Source organism: Panthera leo, chromosome F3, assembly GCF_018350215.1.
Source record: "Panthera leo isolate Ple1 chromosome F3, P.leo_Ple1_pat1.1, whole genome shotgun sequence".
In the NCBI taxonomy this organism is placed as follows: domain Eukaryota; kingdom Metazoa; phylum Chordata; class Mammalia; order Carnivora; family Felidae; genus Panthera; species Panthera leo.
In genome coordinates this window covers 21,772,582-21,796,152 of record NC_056696.1, presented here as the reverse complement: position 1 = coordinate 21,796,152, position 23,571 = coordinate 21,772,582, and the positions used below count along the sequence as shown (strand labels likewise).

Here is a 23,571-nt window from a genome sequence, read left to right as displayed (position 1 = left end):
TTCTATAAACATTTATTCAGTGTTCAAAGCATAGTGTGTGTGTGTGTGTGTGTGTGTGTGTGTGTGCGTCTATACTTGTTATTGGACTTTTAAAATCTCTGTTAGTGTCATGTTATAATAGTTATGTACCTAATTAGATTCAAATTCCTCTTTATGATTTGTTTGAATTATTACATTTGCTAGAGAGACATCTTGTAGGAGACATGCATTTCATCATTTTTTGGCATATATATCCATTTATCGATAAGCAAAAGTAAATGATAACTACTTACATCTTATTACTAACATAGATATGACATAGGCTTCTATAGGTTTGTGAAGTAATATTATTTTGAAGATGGGTGCATTTTTCCCCATTGCCTCTGAAATGGAGAACCTCAGGCATTCTCAAGAGTTGTGGAGAAATCTTTGAGAAAGTTAGGAGAAAGATGGATAGAAGCAGGCACTGAAGTGATCTCATCTAATTTCTTGCCACAGATATTTCATGAATAGGACACAGCATTTTGGTTCACCAAATTATAATGTAGTGCTTTTAAGAAATGATTCACTTGACTCTCAGATTATAGCAACCACATATTATTTAACACAAATTCTGATTTATGAATAAAAATTGGTTAAGCAATAGTTGAAACAATAACTGAGAAGAATTGGATTCATAATGAAAAATTCAGAATAAATGTACATATTTTAATTTTAGGACTGCATTTTAGCCATTGTTTTTTACACAAGTGGGATATTCCAGTTTCCCTTCCTGACAGGTTATTCGAAATGTGTGATGTGGTGTCTTTTTATGATATCCACTTTTACATACAAATTCAATAATATCTCCTGTTTTAGAATAAAATTTTTTTTCATGTCTCCATCGTAACTGTATGTTATGTTTATCCATGACTTCTTCTGATATCACACATGCATCTGAAAGTATAAAAAAATGAACATAAAACATTAATTAGCATACAAATATTTTCCACAGAATCTCAGACTTTCAAGTAGAATATTCTACATTCGTCTAGGGCTTCATTCTCAAACCTTTCCAAGCCAACTCAGTGAAAATCCATCATGTAGATTTAAATCATTTTAAACAATTCAGGATATAAAAATGAGGTGCTGTGTTTAATGTGTAATAATTAAATATTACAATCTAAGATACAAAATGTCAGTTATCACAGGAAGAGCTTTGATTAAAGATCTTTTGTTGCTGTTATTGCTTGAACAAGAATTTTTCCAACTTTATTTTCTCACATGTTAATATTTGGTAGTCGGTCATTCAATGGAACAGTTGCTTGTTAATCCATGAAAATTGTACAAATACAAATTCTACAAATACATCATATTCATTACCCAGGATCTATGAGGATGTTAAAATATTTACCCAAGCACTTTGGTGGTTCTGACCACTGTCCATGACTACATATTATATTCTTGTTTCCCTGAAGTTCATAGAAGGACTGGCATCGGTATTCAACTAATGATCCTGGAGCATACGTTGATAATGGGAATGAGGTAATGTCTCCATTGTCGATAGGTGGAGGAGGCCCACATTTTCTTTTAGGGTCTAAAAAAACGTTGTTTGATTTATTGAAAGACCAAAGGAAAACACAGGTTAAAATAAAGCAATAAAAATATAGCTCAGTACGTAATATCAACACTTGTAATTTCTGATGACATAAATGATTCATTAAAGAAATTTTAATCACTTAAAATGACAGTTCCACTTTTAAGCCCTTCCTTTCACCCCACATGAAAGCATGCATAAAACATTAACAAATATGTCTCCTTTGCATTATTTCAGTATTAAAAAATGCTTTTTTTAGAGAATGTATGCTAAAAAGCTAGGTAACTTAGATGAAGAAATGTCCTTTTTTTAAAATATATACAACATATTGTAATGTCTATTGGATCTCTAGTCATTTTTTATTGATTTTTTCCATTTTTATTACAAAATAAATATCTATCCCTTTGATAAAATTCAAAGAATTACAAATTTGTATAATGTGAAAGGGAACAGCTGGCTTCCTAGTCTGGACATGATGAGGGAAAAACATTTCTGTGTATTCTTTCTGCTAAGTATGACTAAAAATCCTGAACATATTGTAAAAACCAACATAAGACATTGCTTAGGCCTAGCAAGACAGAGACATTTCTTACAATACCTGAATTATTTCCAAGAAACACCACAGAAGAAACCTAAAACCACCCCTTTCTCCCTCTTGATCAGCGAAGGCCAAGTAAGGAGCCTAGACTTCTACCCACACTCCTAGGGAATAGGATACCCCTCCCCCTTCCCATGGTGTCAGTGGAGGCCAAGTGGGAAGCCTGAACTTGTACCCTGCATGATGGTAGAGAGGACCTAATAAATAAAATATTTCAATAAAATGCAGAATTTTGAAACATAATACCCCAAATGTCCAGAATACAATTGAAAATCATTCGTCAAAGCAAGGACCAGGAGAATCTCAAAAGAGAAAAGAAAATCAATAGAAAACCATACTGATATGATGCCAATATTGGAATTGACAATGGTTTTTAAAAATTCAATAAAGCAATAAAAATACAGAGGAATTACAGAACTAAAAATATAACAGAATTCTTTTTTAAACTCACTGGATGGGGGCGCCTGAGTGGCTCCATCGGTTGAGTGTCTGACTTTGGCTCATATCATGACCTCACGGTTCTCGTGAGCTCCAGTCTCACATCTGGCTCTGTGCTGACAGCTCAGAGCCTGGAGCCTGCTTTGGATCTTGTGTCTCCCTCTTTCTCTTCCCCTCCCCCACTCACATTCTGTCTATCTCTCTCTCTCTCCCTCTTTCTCTCTCTCTCTCTCTCAAAAATAAACAATAAACATTAAAATATTTTTTCAATCCAAGCTGTGGTCACCTCCTTTTTATTTTGTACTTCATTTATAGCATTTTTTAGCTCCTCCTGACTGTTTCTTAGTCCCTTGATCTCTGTAGCAATAGATTCTCTGCTGTCCTCTATACTTTTTTCAACCCCAGTGATTAATTTTATGACTATTATTTTAAATTCATTTTCTGTTATATTGCTTAAATCGTTTTTGATCTGTTCATTAGCTGTCACTACTTCCTGGAGTTTCTGAGAAACTTAACAGAAGTCCATGGGGGAGGGGAGGAAAAAAAAAAAGAGGTTAGAGTGGGAGAGAGCCAAAGCATAAGAGACTCTTAAAAACTGAGAACAAACTGAGAGTTGATGGGGGTGGGAAGGAGGGGAGGGTGGGTGATGGATATTGAGGAGGGCACCTTTTGGGATGAGCACTGGGTGTTGTATGGAAACCAATTTGACAATAAATTTCATATTTAAAAAAATAAAAAAAATCCAAACTCAAAAAAAATATTTTTTAAAATAAAATAAAAAGTAAAAAATAAACTCACTGGATGGGCTCAGTAATAGATTGCAGATGCAAGAAGGATAAATAAACTTGAATATACAGCAATACAAATTATTCATTTTGGAAGTAGACTGAAAAGAAGCAAACAAAAAAAATGGACAGAGCTTCAGGGACCTACGGGAAGATAGCAAAGAGTAGATACTGAGAAAAAGAAAGAGGAAGGGATTGGAGATGAGAAAATATTTCAAAAAATAATGGCTGAAAATTTCCCAAATTGGTCATAAGACATAAACGTATATACCAAAAAAGTTGAGAAATCTCCAAATACGTTGAACCCAAAGAAATTTATGCCAAGATACATCATAATCAAACTGCTGAAAACTATTAAGAAAAGGGGGAAAAAATACCAAAAGCAGCTAGATAGAAATTATGCAAACCTTTGGGAGAGAAAGGACTCAAATATCAGCGGGGTACTCATCTGTGACCATGGACCCAGGAAGAACTGTCAACCCCAAATTCTATACCCAGTGATACTATTCTGTAGGATTTAAGGGAGAAATGAAGACATTCTGAGAAAGGAAAACAGAGAATTTGTCTTCAGCAGACTTGTCCTTGGAAGACTTTGAAATGAAGGGAAGAAGAATTAAGAATTAAGAATTCTTTGGAATTAAAACTTTGGAATGAAAGGAAAACAATGGAATTAGGAAAAAATAGGGGAAATATAACAGACTATCTTTCTCCTAATTAGTTGGTTAAACTATGTTTGGTGTTTGTACAAAATTACATCATTTGATATTATTTGATATTTGAGCAAAACTATATCACATGATGATGTATGCATTGGAAATACTTAAGAACTTTAATGTGGGGAGAGTAAGTGGACCTATATGGAAGCAAGGTTTCTACATTTCACTTGATGTGATAAGATGTCAATACCAGGCAGAATGATAAGCTATATATGTGCATCTTAATATCTACAGCAACACTCATAAAACTATACAAAGAGATATGCTCAAAAACAATATAGATATATCAAAATAAAATGAATTAAAATGTTCCAAAAAATCCACAGGGAAGGCAAGAAAACAGGAATTAGAGACACAGGAAACACACACAAAACAAACAAGAAAATGGCTTACATGGTGACCCATCGATCAATAATGACTTTAAGTATAAATGGTTTAAATACTTCAGTTAAAAGACTGAAAATGGTAAAGTGGACATATAAACAAGACCCAACTGTATAGCATCTAAAAGAAACTCACTTCAAACATGGTAACATAGGTGGGCTCAAAGTAAAAGACTGGAAAATATATGTGGCAGGTAAAGGTTGATTTGAAAAACTACAAGTGGCTAATATAATATCTCCTTAGTTGGCTCCCTTTATTTCCTGAACTCTAAATATTAGTGTGTCCTATGACCAAGTTCTCAGACTTCTTTTTAGGTATACAGTAATTCCCTGGATAAGCTCAGCTAGTAATCTATCTTGAAATATAATCCACATGTTGAAGAAGCCCAAATTTATATCACATTCTATGATCACACACCAGCTTCCTATTTCATGTCTCAAAGTGGAATTTCTTGGGCTGTCAAATGTACTTAAAGTATCTTTAACACACTTATTCCTCAGGAAATAACTCTCTTAATACTTATGATAGGAGAATTTTCCATGATTCCAACTGTTCTTTTAATCTGGACATTTTATAAAACAAATATACTATATTACTTAGTTCAGTCTGAAAAAAAACCTGGATATTAAGTACCATCATTTTATTTGTATTTTAAAGATATTCCATAAGAACTACTACACTACATATTTATAGCAACATATTTTATCTTTAATATGTTCTCTAAACTTTGGAGATGAAATAATAAATAATAAATATGGAATGATATAATCTTCTCTTTGAGTTTAGTAAAATAAATATTATAAATTATATAAACCTTAAATGAATTTATAAACCACAAGAAAATTATTTTAAAAAGATTATTTGACATCAGAGTTTGGTTTATAGTCATCCTGTTGTTGAATTGTAATTTTGGCCCTTAGTAAAATAGATAAAAGTAGTCAATTCCTTAAAGACTAAATCAAGAATTTATTTGCTTTAATTAAGACTTGGACATATTTCATTTGAGGCAACATGTATGGACCTAAAGGGTATTACGCTATGTGAAATAAATCAGACTAAGAAAGACAATTACAATACTATTACACTCATAACCAGAATCTAAAAAAAAAAAAAAAAAAAAAAAAGATTAACAAACAAAAAGCAGAATCAGAACTATAAACAAAGAGGACAAACTGATGGTTGCCAGAGGGGAGAGGAGTGGGAGGTTGGGTAAAAAGGATAAAGGAGAGAGGGAAATACATACATGCCTCCAGTTATGGAATAAGTAAGTCACGGGAATAAAAGGCAAAGCATAAGGAATACAGTCAATGACACTGTGAAAATAATGTAATGTGACAGATGATAGCTATACTTGTGAACATAGCATAATGTATAATCTTGTTAAATCACTTAGTTGTACTCCTAAAACTAATGTAACATTGTGTGTTAAGTATACATACATACATATATATAAGGTAGACTTTCTGTAGAAACTGACAAGGTGATGTTAAAACTCAAAGAAAATGGAAAACAGCTAGAAAAGCAAAAACAGTTTTAAAAATTAATGTTAGTTTTCTACTGCTGCTACAAAAGAAACCCATATATTCAGAGGATTAAACAATACTAACTTATTGGGCACCGCTGGGGAGGCCATTATTCTGCCTTCCACAATTAAGAACAAATTGGAGGACTCACACCACAGTAATCAAGGGAGGGCATAAAGATATGAGGATAAATATAAATATTAGTGCGAAAGACTAAAAGTACAGAAATTGACACAAACACACTTCTCCTATATCTAGTGGACTTTTGACAAATATGACAAGATATTCAGTGAGTAAAATGATACCACTCCCAGCAAAGTGGGTAAAACAACTGAAAATCTGTATGAGAAAAAAAGAAAAAAAGATGAACCCTATTCCATACACAAAATACCTGGAAATCAATCACAGACATGAATGTAAAAGTACATATGTAAACTTTCTGGAAAAAAAAAAGTATGATAAATCTTTGCAACTTTGAAGTTGGAAAAAATGTCCTATGTAGATCACAAAATATAAAAATTAAAAAACTGATCAACTTGTATTTCATTGAAAGTTAAGGCATATGTTCCTGTAAATAAACTATTTTAAACTCAAAAGATAAGACATAAAATGTGAAAAAAAATGTTTCCAAATTACATACTTGATTAAACTAGTCAGGAAGAAATTAAAAAATGCTATAACCAAGATGCTAAATTGACGGAATGTAATGAACACAAGGATGGAAGAAACAGAAACAAATAAGTGATATAGAAGATAAAACTGTAGAAAATAATGAAACTGAAAAGAGGGGAAGAAAAATATTAGATCATGAATGTAGACTTAGGGAACTCAGCAATTCCATAAAGCATAATAATATTCATATCATAAGAGTCCTGAAGGAAGAGAGGATAAAAGGGACAGAAAGTTAATTTGAGCAAATTATAGCTGAAAATTTCCCTATTCTGAGGAAGGAAAAAGAGATCCAAATCCAGGAGGCACAGAACTCCCATCAAAATCAACAAAAGCAGGATAACATCAAGACATATTGTAGTAAAATTTGCAAAATACAGAGATAAGGAAAGAAATCTGAAATCAGCAAGGGAAAAGAAATTCCTAACCTACAAGGAAGACAAATAAAGTCAACAGCAGATCTCTCCAAAGAAATTTGGCAGGCCACAAAGGAATGTCATGATATATTCAACATGCTGAATGGGAAAAATGCACAGCCAAGAACACTTTGTCCAGCAAAGCTGTTATTCAGAATAGAAAGAGAGATAAAGAGTTTCCCAGACAAACAAAAACTAAAGAAATTCATGACCACTAAACCAGCCCTGCAAGAAATATTAAAGGAGACTCTTTGAATGGGAAAGAAAGACCACAAGCAACAAAGATAGAAAGGAACAGACAAAATCTCCGGAAACATCAACTTCATAGGTAACACAATGACACTCATATCTCATATGAATGACACATTCATATCTATCGATAATCACTCTGAAGGTAAATGCACTAAATGCTCCAACCAAAAGAAACAGGGTACCAGAATGGATAAAAAAACAAGACCCATCAATATGCTGCCTACAAGAGACTCATTTTAGACCTAAACATACCTGCAGATAGAACAATCTATCATGCTAATGGAAGAAAGCCAGAGAAGAAAGCCAGAGAAGCCTTACTTATATCAGACAAACTAGATTTTGAACCAAAGACTGTAACAAGAGATGAAGAAGGGCACTATATCATAACAAAGGGTCTATCCAAAAAGATGATCTAACAATTGTAATTGTTTATACCCTCAACTTGAAAGCACCCAAGTATATAAATCAATTCATCACAAACATAAAGAAACTTATTGATAATAATACAATAATAGTAGGGGACTTCAACACCCTACTAATAGACATGGACAGATCATTTAAGCAGAAAATCAATGAGGAAACAATGACTTTGAATGACACACTGGTCAAGATGGACTTAACAGATTTATTCAAAAAATTTCATCCTAAAGCAGCAGAATACACATTCTGCTCAAGTGTACATAGAACATTCTCCAGAATAGGTTACATATTGGGTCACAAATCAGCCCTCAACAAGTACAAAAAGATTGAGATCATTCTATACATATCTTCAGAACACAACACTATGAAACTTGAAATCAACCACAAGAAAAAAATTGGAAAGACCACAAATACATGGAGGTTAAAGAACATCCTACTAAACATGAATGGGTTAACCAGGAAATTAAAGAAGAAATTAAAAAATACATGAAGCAAATGAAAATGAAAGCATGATAGTCCAGAACCTTTGGGATACACCAAAAGTGGTCATCAGAAGGAAGCAAGAAGTAAGAAAAGTCTCAAATACACAACCTAACCTTACACCTAAAGGAGCTAGAAAAAGAACAGCAAATAAAGAGTAAAGGAGCAGAAAAAGGGAAATAATAAAGATTAGAGCAGAAATAAATGATCATAGAAACAAACAAAAAAACAGTAGAACGGATCAATGAAACTAGGAGCTCGTTCTTTGAAATAATTAGTAAAACTGATAAACCCATAGCCAGGCTTATCAAGAAGAAAAGAGAAAGGACCCAAATAAATAAAATCATGAATGAAGGAGGAGAGATGACAACCAACACCACATAAATATTAATAGTTATAAGAGAATAGTATGAAAACTTATGTTTCAACAAATTGAGCAATCTGGAAGAAATGGATAAATTGTTAGAAACATATAAATAACCAAAACTGAAACAGGAAGAAATACAAAATTTGAAAGACCCATAACCAGCAAAGAAATTGACTCAGTAATCAAAAATCTCCAAACAAACATAAAGTCCAGATGACTTCACAGGAGAATTCTACCAGACATTCAAAGAGTTAATACCTATTCTTCTCAAATTGTTCCAAAAAATAGAAATAGAAAGACAACTTCCAAACTCATTCTACAAGGCCAGCATTATCTTGATTCCAAAACCAGACAAAGACCCCACTAAAAAGGAGAATTACAGGCCAATATCCCTGATGAGCATGGATGCAAATATTCTCAACAAGATACCAGCAAATAGAATGCAACAGAACATTAAAATAATTATTCACCATGATCATGTGGGATTTATTCCTGGACTGCAGGGCTGGTTCAATATTCACAAATCAATCAGTGTGATATACCACATTAATAAAAGAAAGGATAATAACCATATGATCCTCTCAATGGATGCAGAAAAAGCATTTGACAAAATACAGCAAGATGGAGGAAAATACAGCATTCATTCTTGATAAAAACCCTCAACAAAACAGGGATAGAGGGAATGTACCTCAACATCATAAAGGCTGTATATGAAAGCTAATATCATCATCAATAGGGAAAAACTTAGAGCTTTTCCTCTAAGGTCAGGAACAAGACAGGGCTGTCTACTCTCACCATTGTCATTTAACATAGTACTGGGAGTCTTAGCTTCATCAATCAGACAACGAAAAGAAGTAAAAGGCAACCAAATTAGCAAGGAACAAGTCAAACTTTTACTATTTGCAGGTGACATGATATTCTATATATAAAACCTGCAAGACTCCAACAAAAAATTTCTAGAACTGATACACAAACTCAGCAACATCCCGGGATACAAAATCAACCTACAGAAATCTGTCGTATTTCTATACACCAATAATAAAGCAGCAGAAAGAGAAATCAAGGAATTGATCACATTTACAATTGCACCAAACACCATAAGGTACCTAGGAATAAACCTAACCAAAGAGGTAATAAAAGTTCTATACTCTGAAAACTATAGAACATTTATGAAAGAAATTGAAAAGGACACAAATAAATGGAAAAGCATTCCATGCTCATAGATTAGAAGAACAAACATTGTTAAAATGTCCAAACTACCCAAAGCAACTACACACTTAATGCAATCCCTATCAAAATACCAGAGGATTTTTCACAGAACTACAGCAAACAACCCTAAAATTTGTATGGAACCACAAAAGACCCTGAATAGCCAAAGCAATCTCGAAAAAAAAAAGAAAAGCTGGAGACATCACTTTTCTGGATTTCATGCTATAGTCATCAAGCTGTATCATCAAGACAGTGTGGTACTAGAACAAAAACAACACATAGATCAATGGAATAGAATAGAAAACCCAGAAATGGACCCACAATTCTATGGTCAAATAATCTTCAACAAAGCGAGAAGTAATATCTAATGGAAAAAAGATAGTCTTTTCAACACATGTTGTTGGGAAAACTGGACAGCAACATGCAGAAGAATGAAACTGGACCACTTTCTTACACTGCACACAAAAATAAATTCAAAATGGATGAAAGACCTAAATGGGAGACAGGAAATCATCAAAATTTTAGAGGAGAACACAGGCAGCAACCTCTTTAGCTTTCCATGTCTGGAAACTAAAGCAAAAATGAACTATTGGGACTTCAAGATAACGTTTCTATATAGCGAAGGAAATAATCAACAAAACTAAAAGACAACTGACGAAATGGGAGAAGATATTTGCAAATGACATATCAGATAAGGGTTAGTATCCAAAATCTATAAAGAACTTATCAAACTCAACACCCAAAAAAACAAATAATCCAGTTAAGAAATAGGCAGAAGACACGAATAGACATTTTTCCAAAGAAGACATCCAGATGGCCCACAGACACATGAAAAGATGCTCAACACCACTCATCATCAGGGAAACACAAATCAAAACCGCAATGAGATATCACTTCATATCTGTCAAAATGCCTAAAATTAACAACACAGGAAACAACAGATGTTGGCAGCAGATGTGAAGAAAGAGGAACCCTCTTACACTGTTGGTGGGAATACAAACAGTATGGAGGTTCCTCAAAACATTAAAAATAGAACTACCCTACAACCTAGCAATTGCACTATGAGTTATTTACCCAAAGGATACAAAATACTGATTCAAAGAGGCACACGTACCCCAATATTTATAGCAGCATTATCAACAATAGCTGAATTATGAAAAGAGCCCAAACATCCATCAACTGATGAATAAAGAGGAGGTTATATATATATATATATATATATATATATATATATATATATACACACACACACACACACACACAATGCAATATTACTCAGCAATCAAAAATAATGAAATCTTGCCATTTGCAAAGATATGGATAGAGCTAGACAGTATTATGCTATGTGAAATAAGTCAATCAGAGAAAAACAAATATCATATGATTTCATTCATATGTGGAATTTGAAAAACAATACAGATGAACATAGCAAGGAAAAAAAGAGAGAAGGAGGCAAACCATAAGAGACTCTTAACAATAGAGAACAAACTGAGGGTTGCTGGAGGGGAGACAGGTAGAAATTGGCCTAAATGAGTGATGGGTACGAAAGAGGGCATTTGTGATGAGCACTGGGTGTTATATGTAGTTGATGAATCACTAAATTCTACTCCTGAAACCAATATTACACTATATGTTAACTAACTAGAATTTAAATAAAGACTTCAAAAAAAAATGGCCAGTCTGGATTTCATCACAGGCTAAAAATCTGTTCCTGAAAATAAACTGTTAGAAACACAAAAGATAAGCCACAGAATGTGAGAAGATATTTGCAAATTACATATCTGATAAAGGAATTATATCCCAACTATTTAAAGAACTATTACAAGTGAATTATAGGACAAACTATCCAATTAAAATTGGGGGGAAATTCAACATTTCACAAAAGAATATATACCAATGGTCAGCAGGAGTGCCTGGATGGCTTAGTCGGTTAGGTGTCCAACTCTTGGTTTTGGCTCAGGTCATAATCTCACAGTTTGTGGGTTCAAGCCTGGCATCGGGCTCTATGCTGACAGCTCAGAGCCTGGAGCCTGCTTCAGATTCTGTGTCTCCCTCTCTCTCTGCCCCTCTGCCTCTCTCTCTCTCTCTCTCTCTCTCTCAAAAACAAAATAAATAAATACATAAATAAACATTTAAAAATTTTTTTAAAAAAATAGGTCAACCATAATTGCCAAAACCTAAAGTGTTTTGTGGAAACATTCCAAAATTGTCTCTAGCTTTATTGGGATTGTGGCTATATACATGTAAACATTTGTCAAATCATTAGCCTGCACACACATATGTGTCAATCATATTGTATATAATTCATACCTGAAGAAAGATGATTTTTAAAATGAGCATGTGGAAACTAAACATATAGTTGTCAAAAAAATGTTTAAGTGATGTAATGACTAGAAGAAAAAAGCCAAAGCAATCTGTCTAAATAAAAAGTGAACATATATGGAATTATGAGAAAAATCAAGCCAAATAACAAGAAGCTCCAGACAGAACAGAAAGAAACTAAGACATAAAAACAAAAATAGCATAAGGAATGAGTGATATCGTCAAGATGGACGAAAAGAAATTCCTCATAAATCCCTCCTCCCAGTAATTACAATATGGCATCTATCTACAGGCAAAGTGTCTTTTTTGGGAGATATGGGATCCAGGTAGGAGACTGTGAAACCCTGGTGCAGTCTAAGAACAAGGAGAGCTGTTTGAAAAGATAGCCTTCACCCAGGCAGCCAACTTACCAACCATCACCCCAGCTGGAATTGCAGAAACAGCTCCATAACCCTGAGAACTGGGCTACAGACCCATTTGACTTTGACCCTGTAACCAGCACCACCTGCCAAGGGACTTGGGAGGAGTCTCACCCACTCATGTGTAGAGTAATAGGTACACAGACTTTGGCCCTGGCTCTGGACCCTGAAGCAGCCTGAAGCAGCCAGCTCCTCTCAGTCAGTCTAGGACCCCCTAGAGAATGCCAATTTCAACAATTACCCCTAGATAAGAGAGCCTTTGTAGAAGTCCAGGAGTCAGGCAGAGAAGTTCCAGCACATCGTTGCAGCAAAAGATCCAAGATTGGTTGTTTTGAAGTGGGTCAGTTTGGCTTTGCCATGATAAAGGAGTAAGTGTAAAGGGAGAGCCTCAGAACTTTATGCATTCAAATATAATTTCCCTGCTCTCATCACATAATAGTAAACAATAACCCTGCCACAATTCAATTCAGTATCCCCAGCCTGTGTACATAATCCACTTCTATGCCTGTTAGTTCAATGACATGAGACGCCCGAGATAACAGATTTACCATCAACTTCCAGTAAAAGGAAATATTGATTTGTCCCTGGTGAAGGCATTGTATCTTATGACCTACCTTCTAAACCAGCAGAGTACAAACTTGCAAGCCCAGAGAAAGAATGTTAGTGATTAAACATCTTAACGGATGCAGATAAGGTGATAATCGAATACAATACAACAAATATTTGGTCAAAAAAGAAAATATAATAAACGAAACTCTTATAAACACAAATAGAAGAAAATTTCTTTAAGCAAACAAAAAAGAGCTGTGAGATATTATGCTACCAATATGCACAATTCCAATTTATTTGCCACATGTTAATAGTTGTGATATGATTTATAACAAATATATAGTCTTTGACCCCACATCTGGCATAGAGCTCCTAATGTTAAGCCAATTCCTAAATGATTGGAATTTCCTAAGTGATGAGTGTGATAAAGGTATCTTTAGTTATGTAAATGAGGTGTCTTTTGTAAATACCAAGGATGGGGGCTGGTTGCCCAAGGAGTCAGCCCTGACTTTAGAGAGTTGGAACTAGCAGTCCTATCATCCTGACCCCCAGGGAGGGGAAAGGGGCTGCAGGTTGAATCAATTGCCAATAGCCAATGATTTAATCAACCCTGCCTATGTAATGAAGCCTCCATAATAATCCCAATGGACAGGGTTTTGAGAGCTTCTGGGATGGAGAGCACATGGAGGTGCCAGGAGGGTGGTGAACTCAGAGAGGGCGTGGGAGCTCCACACCCCTTACCACATATCTCGCCCTGTGCATCTCTCATCTGGCTATTCCTGTAATAGCTTTTTGTAATAAACTAGTAACCTGGTAAACAAAATGGGTTTTGTTCTGTTGTTTTTTTTTTTAATTCTGTGAGCTGTTCTAGTAAATTAATTGAATCAGAGAAGGTCATAGGAACCTCTGATTTATAGCTATTTGGTTAGAAGTGAGAGACTAAGAGAAAAATTACCAGGTGTACTCACAACTGCAAAGAAAAGACCTCCCCCCCACCCCCCCACCCCCATTCCCGGAACCAGCCAGGGAGTGACCAGTTGTGGTCTGACCTAAAGGCGGGAACCAATCAAGTTCTGCTGAGTGGTTTGAAAAAAAGGCGGGAACCAATCAAGTTCTGCTGAATGTTCAAATTTAAATGTCAACCAATAACAGCTCTGTAACCTCGAAAAATCCCTAACTTGTTTGTGCCTGTCTGTAAAAGAAGCTGTAAGATCCTCGCTCGGGGCCTCTTAGCGTCACCGGCAACGAGTGCACGGAGGACCGGGTTCAAACCTGCAATAAACGACTCTTGCCGCTTGGCTTTGACTCTGGACTCTGGTGGTTTGTTTTCGGGGGGTCTCTCGAATCGGGGCATATCAGAAGCACAGCAGACACACTGAACTAGCAATTGGCTTGTGAAGGGAATGGGGGCAGTCTTGTAGGACTGAGCCCTTAATCTGTGGGATTTTATGCTATCTCCAGGTAGGTAGTGTCAGAATTGAGTTGAATAGTAGGACACCTTCCTGGTGTCAGATAATTGCTTGGTGGTGTGGAAAAAAACATACACATCATAATAGGAAAGATTATCATACCAGTTGAATAGCAAATTTGAGTTAGGATTACAATAAGACTTATCTTCAGTGGACGTAAGGTAAAAGCATATATGATAACTGAAAATACCAGCTTTACAATTTGCTTTTGCACAGTTAAAATAAAGCTAGTTTTCTCGTCTCCCTTTGTTTCCTTTCTATATACCATCCACTCCTGACTGATGAGGGAGCATAATGCAAGCTGAGGGCAAAGTACAAGCTACCACCACCACTGCCACCCCCACCCCACCCCCACCCCACCCCCAGCCAAGTAGAATATGAGTGATATTCCTCGGACACTCCTGGCTACCCGAGAACAAAGGAAAGGGGGTTAAGTGCTTGCCATGTGACGTGGGAAACTAAGGCAAATGAAAAATTAAATTCCTTTACTGCCTACAGCCTATTCACAAGTCCTTGAAACAGGCAGAGTGACCTCGCTCTGGGAGCCCAGCTGCCTTGACGATGACACTTTGCTAGGGGCAAAAGGGAATCTTGGCTTAACATTATCCTGACCCCCCAGGAACCTATAAGTCTACTTTAAAATATAAAAATTCCTTTGGAAACTTCCTTTATCTCAACTCCCCCAAGGTATATTCTGGCAACCATACTCCAAGCTTATGGCCTCCTGATATACATCTGAAGGGTCTCATGACTGAGGTTTTACTAAAAGGTAATAAAAAGCATTTTCCTGACAACACCTAGCCCCTCAAGGTCTTGGAAACCTTGCTTCCAAAATAACTTAGAGACTTACTCTATCCCTAACCCCCTCCCAACCTGACGGTATATAATCAATTACCCATCACAACCCCAGTGCAGCTCTTTCTGCCCAAGGGTCCTGTCCTGGTGCTTTCATAAAATCACCTTTTTGCACCAAAGATGTCTTCAAGAATTCTTTCTTGGCCGTCAGCTCCAAACCCTAGCATCACGCCAAAACCCCATCACTGACAACTGACCTTGTCAGAGTACTCAAACTGTGCCACCTTTGAAAAGTATTATCATAAACCATACTTTGATTTGCTTCTTTTAATATATTGCTATATTATGTGAAATTACTAGGGATTATATACAAAATATCCTATATATCTAAGAAGCAGCACAATATGTAATATCAACACTTGTGTGATTCTGAGGAAGGAAAGAATTCATTGGTGAAATTTTAATCGTATCCTTCGAGACTGAAGGAGAAATGAAGACATTCTCCAATAAACAAAAGCTAAGGGAATTTGTTACAAGTAGACATGACCTCCAAGAAATGCTGAGGGCTGAAGTATAAGGACATCGGACAGTAATCTGAAGCTAAATGAAGACATAGAGGACAATGGTAAAGGTCACTATTGGGCAACTATAGGTAATAAAAATAAACATAAAAGCCATTTTTATTATATTTATGCTTTTAAATTCTTTTTTCTTGGGGCACCTAGCTGGCTCAGTTGGCTGAGTGTCCAAGTCTTGATTTTTGCCTCCGGTCATGATCTCACAGTTGTGGGATCAAGCCCCACATCAGGCTCTGTGCTGAGCCTAGAGTCACCATGCTATCCATTAGATCTCCAGAACCGATTCATCTCCTAACTGGAAGTTTGTACACCTTGACCAACATCTCCCCATTTCCCTCAACCCCCCGTCCCTGGCAGCCACCATTCTTTCTGTCTCTATGAGTTTGGCTTTTTTAGATTCTACCTATGCACGAGATCATAGAGTATTTGTGTTTCTCTATTTAACTTAGTTCACATAGCACAATGCCCTCAAGGTCCATGCATATTGTTGCAAATGGCAGGATTTCCTTCTTTTTTGTGGATGAATAATGCTCCATTATATGTCACATTTTCTTTATTCATTCATCCATGAGTGGAAATTTACATAACTCCTACCTCTTGAAAATTATATATACTGTTGGTATGAACGTGGGGGTGCAGACATCTCTTCAAGATCATAACTTCATTTCCTTCGGATATATACCCAGTAGTGGAATTACTGGATCATATGGTATTTCTACATTTAATTTTTTGAGGAAACTCCATACTCTTTTCCATAGCAGCTATACTAATTTACATTCCCAACAGTACATAAGTTTCCCTTTCTCCACATCTTCGCCAACATTTGTTATCTCTTGTGTTTTTGATAATTATCATTCCACCAAGAATGAGATTTCATTGTGGTTTTATTTGAAGAATTTTTCTGTGTGTGAACAAATTGTCAGACCCACCTTGTATACATATTGTTTATTTCCATAAAAAGATATATATTTTTTTCTCCCCTGGAGTTTAAGATTCTTCTCATCTTTTTTGTTTTCCATTTATTTAAAAGTATAGTTGACATATTATAATAGTCAGCCTGTATCAGACAGTCCAATTCTCTCTTTTTCTACATTGCAAATAACATAAACTAAAGCCCCAGAAAAATACTTCTTTTCTCCATTTTATCGTACCCCAGAACATGCCACATCTAGATTCTCCTAACTGGCCCTCCTCCTTTCTCTTCTTAATCACTCCAGATTCATTTTCAAATTAGCAATCATAATGATCTTGTTTTAAACTCATTTTGTGTCATTTGCCTGCTTAAAATCTCCCAGAGGCTTCTAATTGCACACAGACTAAAATCTGCATTATATATTATAGCCTATAACTTCTAAATTAATTAATCCAATACTTTGCCTCATCATGGGCCAGCCACATTGGCCTCCTTGCTTTGCTTCAATGAGTCCAAATCTTTTGATGCCTTAATGCTATTTAACCTCTCCAGATTCCATCCTGAAGGTTGGAAAAGATTCGAAAACTATCATACGTAAAATGTGCCCTTCCTCAAGTCACTATTAATATTATATTTTATAATGTACATGACTTTTAATCTTTAACTTTCTATTTTTTTCTTTTTAAAATTATTATTATTATTACTCTTGGCTTTCCACTTGACATAATAGTCTATGAATAAAGAGATACTGACTCTTGTAGAGTATTGATCTCCAACAGTTTTGGTAGTGCTTGGCATATAAATGTTCACAATAAATATTGATTAGATGAATTAATGATGAATGGGAAAATAAGTAAGGCTATAATAGACACTGTTCCCTTAGAGTCTTTGACAATGCTTTAGGAATCTTATTATTTCTGAGACCCTTATTCACATTGAGCAACTGTTTTGTTTCCATTAAAAGTATGAGAAACTCCAACTCAACTTCAGCTCCAATATATTCCTATTTTTGACATGTTTTTTTATGAAGGAGATTTCTATGTTGTACCCTGGAAACCTAAATTTCAGAAGTACAAAGTTCTAACAATGTGGAAAGTATCAGTACATTGGTGCTTCTCTTTAAATGATGTAAATTTAGCATTTGCCAAAAAAGATAAATGCCAACTAGCATTTAACAGTAAGATTTCCTAGCAATAAGATTTTGCAAATGTGGAATTCTAACTATTACACCTTGCAAAATCGATTATTCTCATGTTATGTCAACTGATTTTGCATAATTTCATTATAAACATTAAATTTGTGTCACTAAAACATTAAAGTATCTTTCAAAAATTTTCATTATGCTCTTGACCCGTGTTACCTAATATTGCCTACATTGAATTCATGTAAAGACAAAATGATTTTCTAGGATTATCCAGAGACTTTCATATCTACTCAGACACAACAGAAACCCTAAAACTAAAAAGGCAAAAATAGCAACAACAGCAACACTGCATATGTTTCATGATGTTACTTCTTTCTAAAATAAAAAAGAATACAAGATCCCAGAAGACCTACCTGTCGAACTGCATTTAGGAGGGATGGACCAGCCACTCTCTGTACATGTGATGTTGTTCTGATTATTTAAAAGGCGATAACCTGTATCACAGACAATTTCTGCAGTGTCACCTTCCTGGTGTGTTTGTCCTGAAGAGGCAGAATGACCATTTTCCACCCAAGGGAAAAAGCACTGTCCTAAAGACCCAAAAGATAACTAATATAAATCTTGCAATGAAGGAATATTATATTTTGCAAGCTTCAAAAGAGAAACCACACACAAAAATTCGTTTCTTAAAAATGAGTTCACGCAAGTTAAAAATATTAATATGTAACGTCATCAATCATCATGTGTATATATAAAACACTCTACACTTGTAAAATTCCTTTAGATATCAGAAAAGTTAGTTTTGGTTTCTCATTTGGTTGTCTAAATTGCTTCCTGAAGGAGGAGATGACTTTTATCTCCTGTGCCTTTTTTGCTTTTCTCTTTGATGACTCTGTCTTCTTCATGACTCTGCTTTTCTCTGTACTCATTGAGAGAGGAAGGCAGATGTAATTTTAAAAAACAAAGATGTGAGGGGTGCCTGGGTGGCTCAGTCCAACTTCAGTTCAGGTCATGATCTTGTGGTTTGTTAATAGGCCCTGTGTGGGGCTCTGTGTGGACAGCTCAGAGCCTGGAGCCTGCCTCAGATTCTGTGTCTCCCTCTGTCTCTGTGCCTCTCCCGCTTACATCCTGTCTCTGTCTCTCTCTCAAAAATAAGTAAATGTTAAATAATTTTTTTAAAAAGATGTGATTAACAAAAAGCACAGAATTAAGGGTAATAGTAAACAAAATTCTTCTTGGATATTCAAAGAAACAGCACATTTTGAATCTGATATTACACATAAAAAGAAACTCTCTTGAGAAAACCTACAGTCATACAATTACCAATGAGTGTGTTTAAATACTAGCAGTTAACAGTATTGACCACCAGTATATAAAATGAAAAGATTTATAAATGGCTTTTATGATGTTTAAGTATGTTCCTTCTATCCCGACTTTCTCGAGGGTTTTTATTAAGAAAGGATGCTGAATTTTGTCAAATGCTTTTTCTGCATCGATTGACAAGATCATATGGTTCTTATCTTTTCTTTTATTAATGTGATGTATCACATTGATTGATTTGCGAATGTTGAACCAGCCCTGAGAAACTTAACAGAAGACCATGGGGGAGAGCAAGGAAAAAAAAACAGGTTAGAGAGGGAGGGAGCCAAAACATAAGAGTCTTAAAAACAGAACAAACTGAGGGTTGATGGGGGGTGGGAGGGAGGGGAGGGTGGGTGATGGGTATTGAGGAGGGCACCTGTTGGGATGAGCACCGGGTGTTGTATGGAAACCAATTTGACAATAAATTTCATATTTAAAAAAAATTAAATTAAATTAAATTAAATTAAATTAAATTAAAATGAAATGAAAAGGTTTAGACAAAAGTTTGTATCTTGTTTTTTTTTCTGATTTGATTTCCACAAACAGTTTCTTATAAAAGGAGGAAAGACTACCTTGTCTTTGCTGATTGGTTCCTCCAGCCCCTGATTCTGTGATTGTCTAATTGTTCTGTGATTCTGTGATCTACCCCCTGGCATCCACTTCTCCACTCACTGAACACACTAAATAATTCATCCAGATAATAACCAGGGTATTTACTCACTGATACACTTTGGTGTTGGTGACCATCCTTCCTCTGTGCAGGTTATTTTAGTCCAGAGTGATTGTGAAGGAGACGCAAAGCTGTGATCACACGAGTAGTAGAAATACTTTCCCAGAGCAACTGGGAAGTTGTGTTTATATCTGTCTTCATCATATATGTTTCCATGTTTTATTTCTGGAAAACCACAAATTCTTCCTTAAGAAAAAAAAAATAGTATCATATATGAATGAGTAATTCTATTTTAATAATCCCATTGATGACTTTATGATTCTATTTAAGTTAATCGTTCCACTTGTATTTGTGATTCAAGAGCTGGGGCAGTCTATAACTAAGAATACAAAGGTATTTGAGGTGTTTGTGTTGTTTGAGTTCTTCAGAAGTATTTCCAAGATTAAGATCACACGAAAAAGTAAACACTGAGAAAAAGAATAAAAGTAGGTCTATCCACTAAGCTTCCCAGGTCTAAGAACTTTGCTTCTGGTGGGATGCTCAAACTCTTTGCAGTTCTCCACTCATTTCCGGTGTCTCTTCTTCCTGCGTCTCATGCATACCTCCCCTCAGAAACCTTAGCCATTTCCACCCCCCTTCTCCTACTCTAGGCAACACATTATACATAGGATATATAAACATGTATGCATATAAAACTATAATTATAAACTGGGTGTCCTAAATAACAGAAATTCATTTTCTTGTAATTCTAGAAGCTAGAAGTCCGAGATCTGGTATCAGCAGGAATGGTTTCTTCTGTGGCATCTCTCCCTGGTTTGTAGATGGTCTCCTTTCCCTGTGTCTTCACATCTTCTTCTCTTTGTGTCCTAATTTCCTAATTTGCTCCTGTTATATGAACACCAGTTTTATTGGGTGAGGGCCCACCCTAATGACCTTGATTTAACTTAACTTCCCCTTTAAAGACCCTGTCTCTGTATACTGTCACTCTTAAGTCCTGGGAGTTAGGATTTCAGCATCGGAATCGCAGAAACACAACGCTACCCGTGCCACTAAACACACAAAGATGTATTCTATCTATGAAACAGTCTGCTTCCACTAAACAGGTTCATGTCTCCTTTGAGAAACATTGGTACAACCCAAATTTACAGGGCATACGTCTTAAAGGTACTTTCAGAAAAGAGTTACTGAGTGAGGATAGTTTTAAACTAGACAGGACCCTTTGTTGTATTGTTCTTATTTCTGTTGCTAGGAAAGGAAGTTGCCTGAATATAGTCTTAAATAGCATCTAAAACTCAGTGTGGGGCAAATTACAAAAATAAATTCTAGTAAATTCAGGAGTAAAGCATAGTGATTTATGTCCTACTAACAAATGCTGTAATGAAGTACCCTAAAGCACATTAGAGATTTCATTTCAATAATCTGGAAATAAGAGGCTTTGCTTTTAAAAGAAATCAGAGACTTTAAAAAGATATCATAATGAAAAATTTATAAAGATGTTAAGGAAGGAGAAAAATGTAGTTATACAAATAAAAATCTTAAAGATTTTATACATGCAAGAGAAAGCTATTAGAACTAATACACAAAAAGAAATTGCTCTCTAAAGACAAGCTTAAAAAGCTACCAATTATATTTGTTATGTCATAAGATATAATTTTTAATACATAAGGATTGCATTCAGAGATATAAACTAGAAAATATATTACTCCAAAGGTGAAAACAAATCAGTGCTACAGTTAATGCTCTGAAAATTTTTATTTATTTACTCAATACTTACCAGTGGACTCAGAAATGTAAATTAAAATTTATTGTCTTAATGCTAATTTTGTTGAAATATTAAATTGATTATAATTGCTTACCACAGCTTTATTAAGGTATAATTGAAATATGGTAAACTGCATATATTTGAAATGTCTGATTTAATAAGTTCTTTCGCATGAGTGAATTGGGAGAGCGGTTTTCTCCAAATAAAACATCAATTACTTTATTTTACTAAACTACTAGCTTAGGACAAATACTTATTCTGTTCTGTAAAGACAGATATTTTTAGGTTTTAAGTAGTTTTTAAAAATTAAATATCCACATATTGTGAATAATAGCACAGGCTTTCCTACTTGTTCAAATCCAAAATATTTTAGAATGACTTTATCCCAACCAAAAAGTGTCATTTTGTATTGAGAGAAATTACTATTAAGTGTTGATTGTTACTGATTAATTCATATTTTAAGTGAACCTCAATAGTTGAAAAATATGACAAATATTTTACTTCCCCTAAATTTAAGCAGTTTTGACATATGAATTCATAAAACTATCATCATATACAAGATTATGAAGATATCCATTGCTCCCAAAGGTTTTCTTGCATTAAAACGAGAAACCTTGGGCCGTCTGTGTAGCTCAGTCAGTTAAGTGTCTGACTCTTGATTTTAGCTCAGATCATGATCTCACGGTTTGTGAGTTCAAGCCCTGCATAGGGCTCTGCACTGACAGTGTGGAGGTTGCTTGGGATTGTCTATCTCCCTCTCTCTCTGCCCCTCTCCTGCTTGTGGCCCTTCTCAAAATAAATAAACTAAAATAAATAAATAAATAAATAAATAAATAAATAAATAAATAAAGAAACCTCCATCTATTTATTTTGAAGTCAGCACCTCACTTTTCTTGTGACATATTGCCTAAAGTTGTGTGAGCATACTCACATATCTCCACATTGAGAGTCCTTTTTCTGACAAACTCAGGAAAAAGAAAACAGAATTTATTTTATTTTCCCCTTAGATAAACATGAGGTGATTTTCCTATAAAGTTATATCCCATTATGGTGTCACAATACAGACTATTTTAACTAGTAAATTCATTAAAAAATACAGACACATGAGACTAGATACGATATGAAGTCACATTTAAGAAGGAAATCGAGTGTTCAGATGTCTTTTCAACTTACCTTGTCCATGAGCACAGGAAACCCACAAGGTGAGAATGATACTGATTAGTAACAACATGTTAGTTATTCCCAATGGTGTATCAATACAAATATTCCAGTTGTGCTCTTTGGGTTTTAAATCTGTTCTGTTAGCAGTTACCAAGTGTGACCCTGAATTTAAGCGCACTACCATGAAGCTCGTCAATTGAGGTTACTTAGTAAATATCAAAGTTCAATGAAGTTTGCAAAGTCTCTCAATTCCTATTAGTGGTTTCACAATAATTTCTTGAATTCATTCCCTGATATGTACTTGTACGACTTTATTTAGGGACAGTAACAGGTTGGACCCAAAAGTGAGAAAACACTAAACTTTAAATAAACACCTATTGAAAATTGGTAAGGCTCTTTCTCAACCAGATGAATCATATGCAAATAACTGAGTCTCTGTCATTGTATTTTTCTCTTGTCCTTTACTTACCCTCATTATGTAATTAATTAGGGGTCTATGAAAACCAGTGTGCATTTGGACCCTATTCCATTATCTATATTTTCTTATGCTTAGGGGAACACTGCTTGACTTTTAAACTCACATTAGATTACACTACTGAGTACAAGAGTTTCCGC

At 35.1% G+C, this 23,571-nt stretch overlaps 1 protein-coding gene across 1 annotated transcript; it reads right to left on the bottom strand.

Annotated features, from left to right (window-relative positions):
- Positions 1–558: 558 nt before the first annotated feature.
- On the bottom strand, positions 559–23,026 carry LOC122212039 (complement factor H-related protein 2-like). Its single transcript, XM_042925699.1, has 5 exons — positions 22,969–23,026; positions 20,085–20,279; positions 18,415–18,591; positions 1,373–1,555; positions 559–915 (listed from the first exon to the last, which is right to left on the bottom strand). The coding sequence occupies exons 1-5, from the start codon at positions 23,024–23,026 to the stop codon at positions 707–709; spliced, it is 822 nt and encodes a 273-aa protein (XP_042781633.1). The 3' UTR covers positions 559–706.
- Positions 23,027–23,571: the final 545 nt, after the last annotated feature.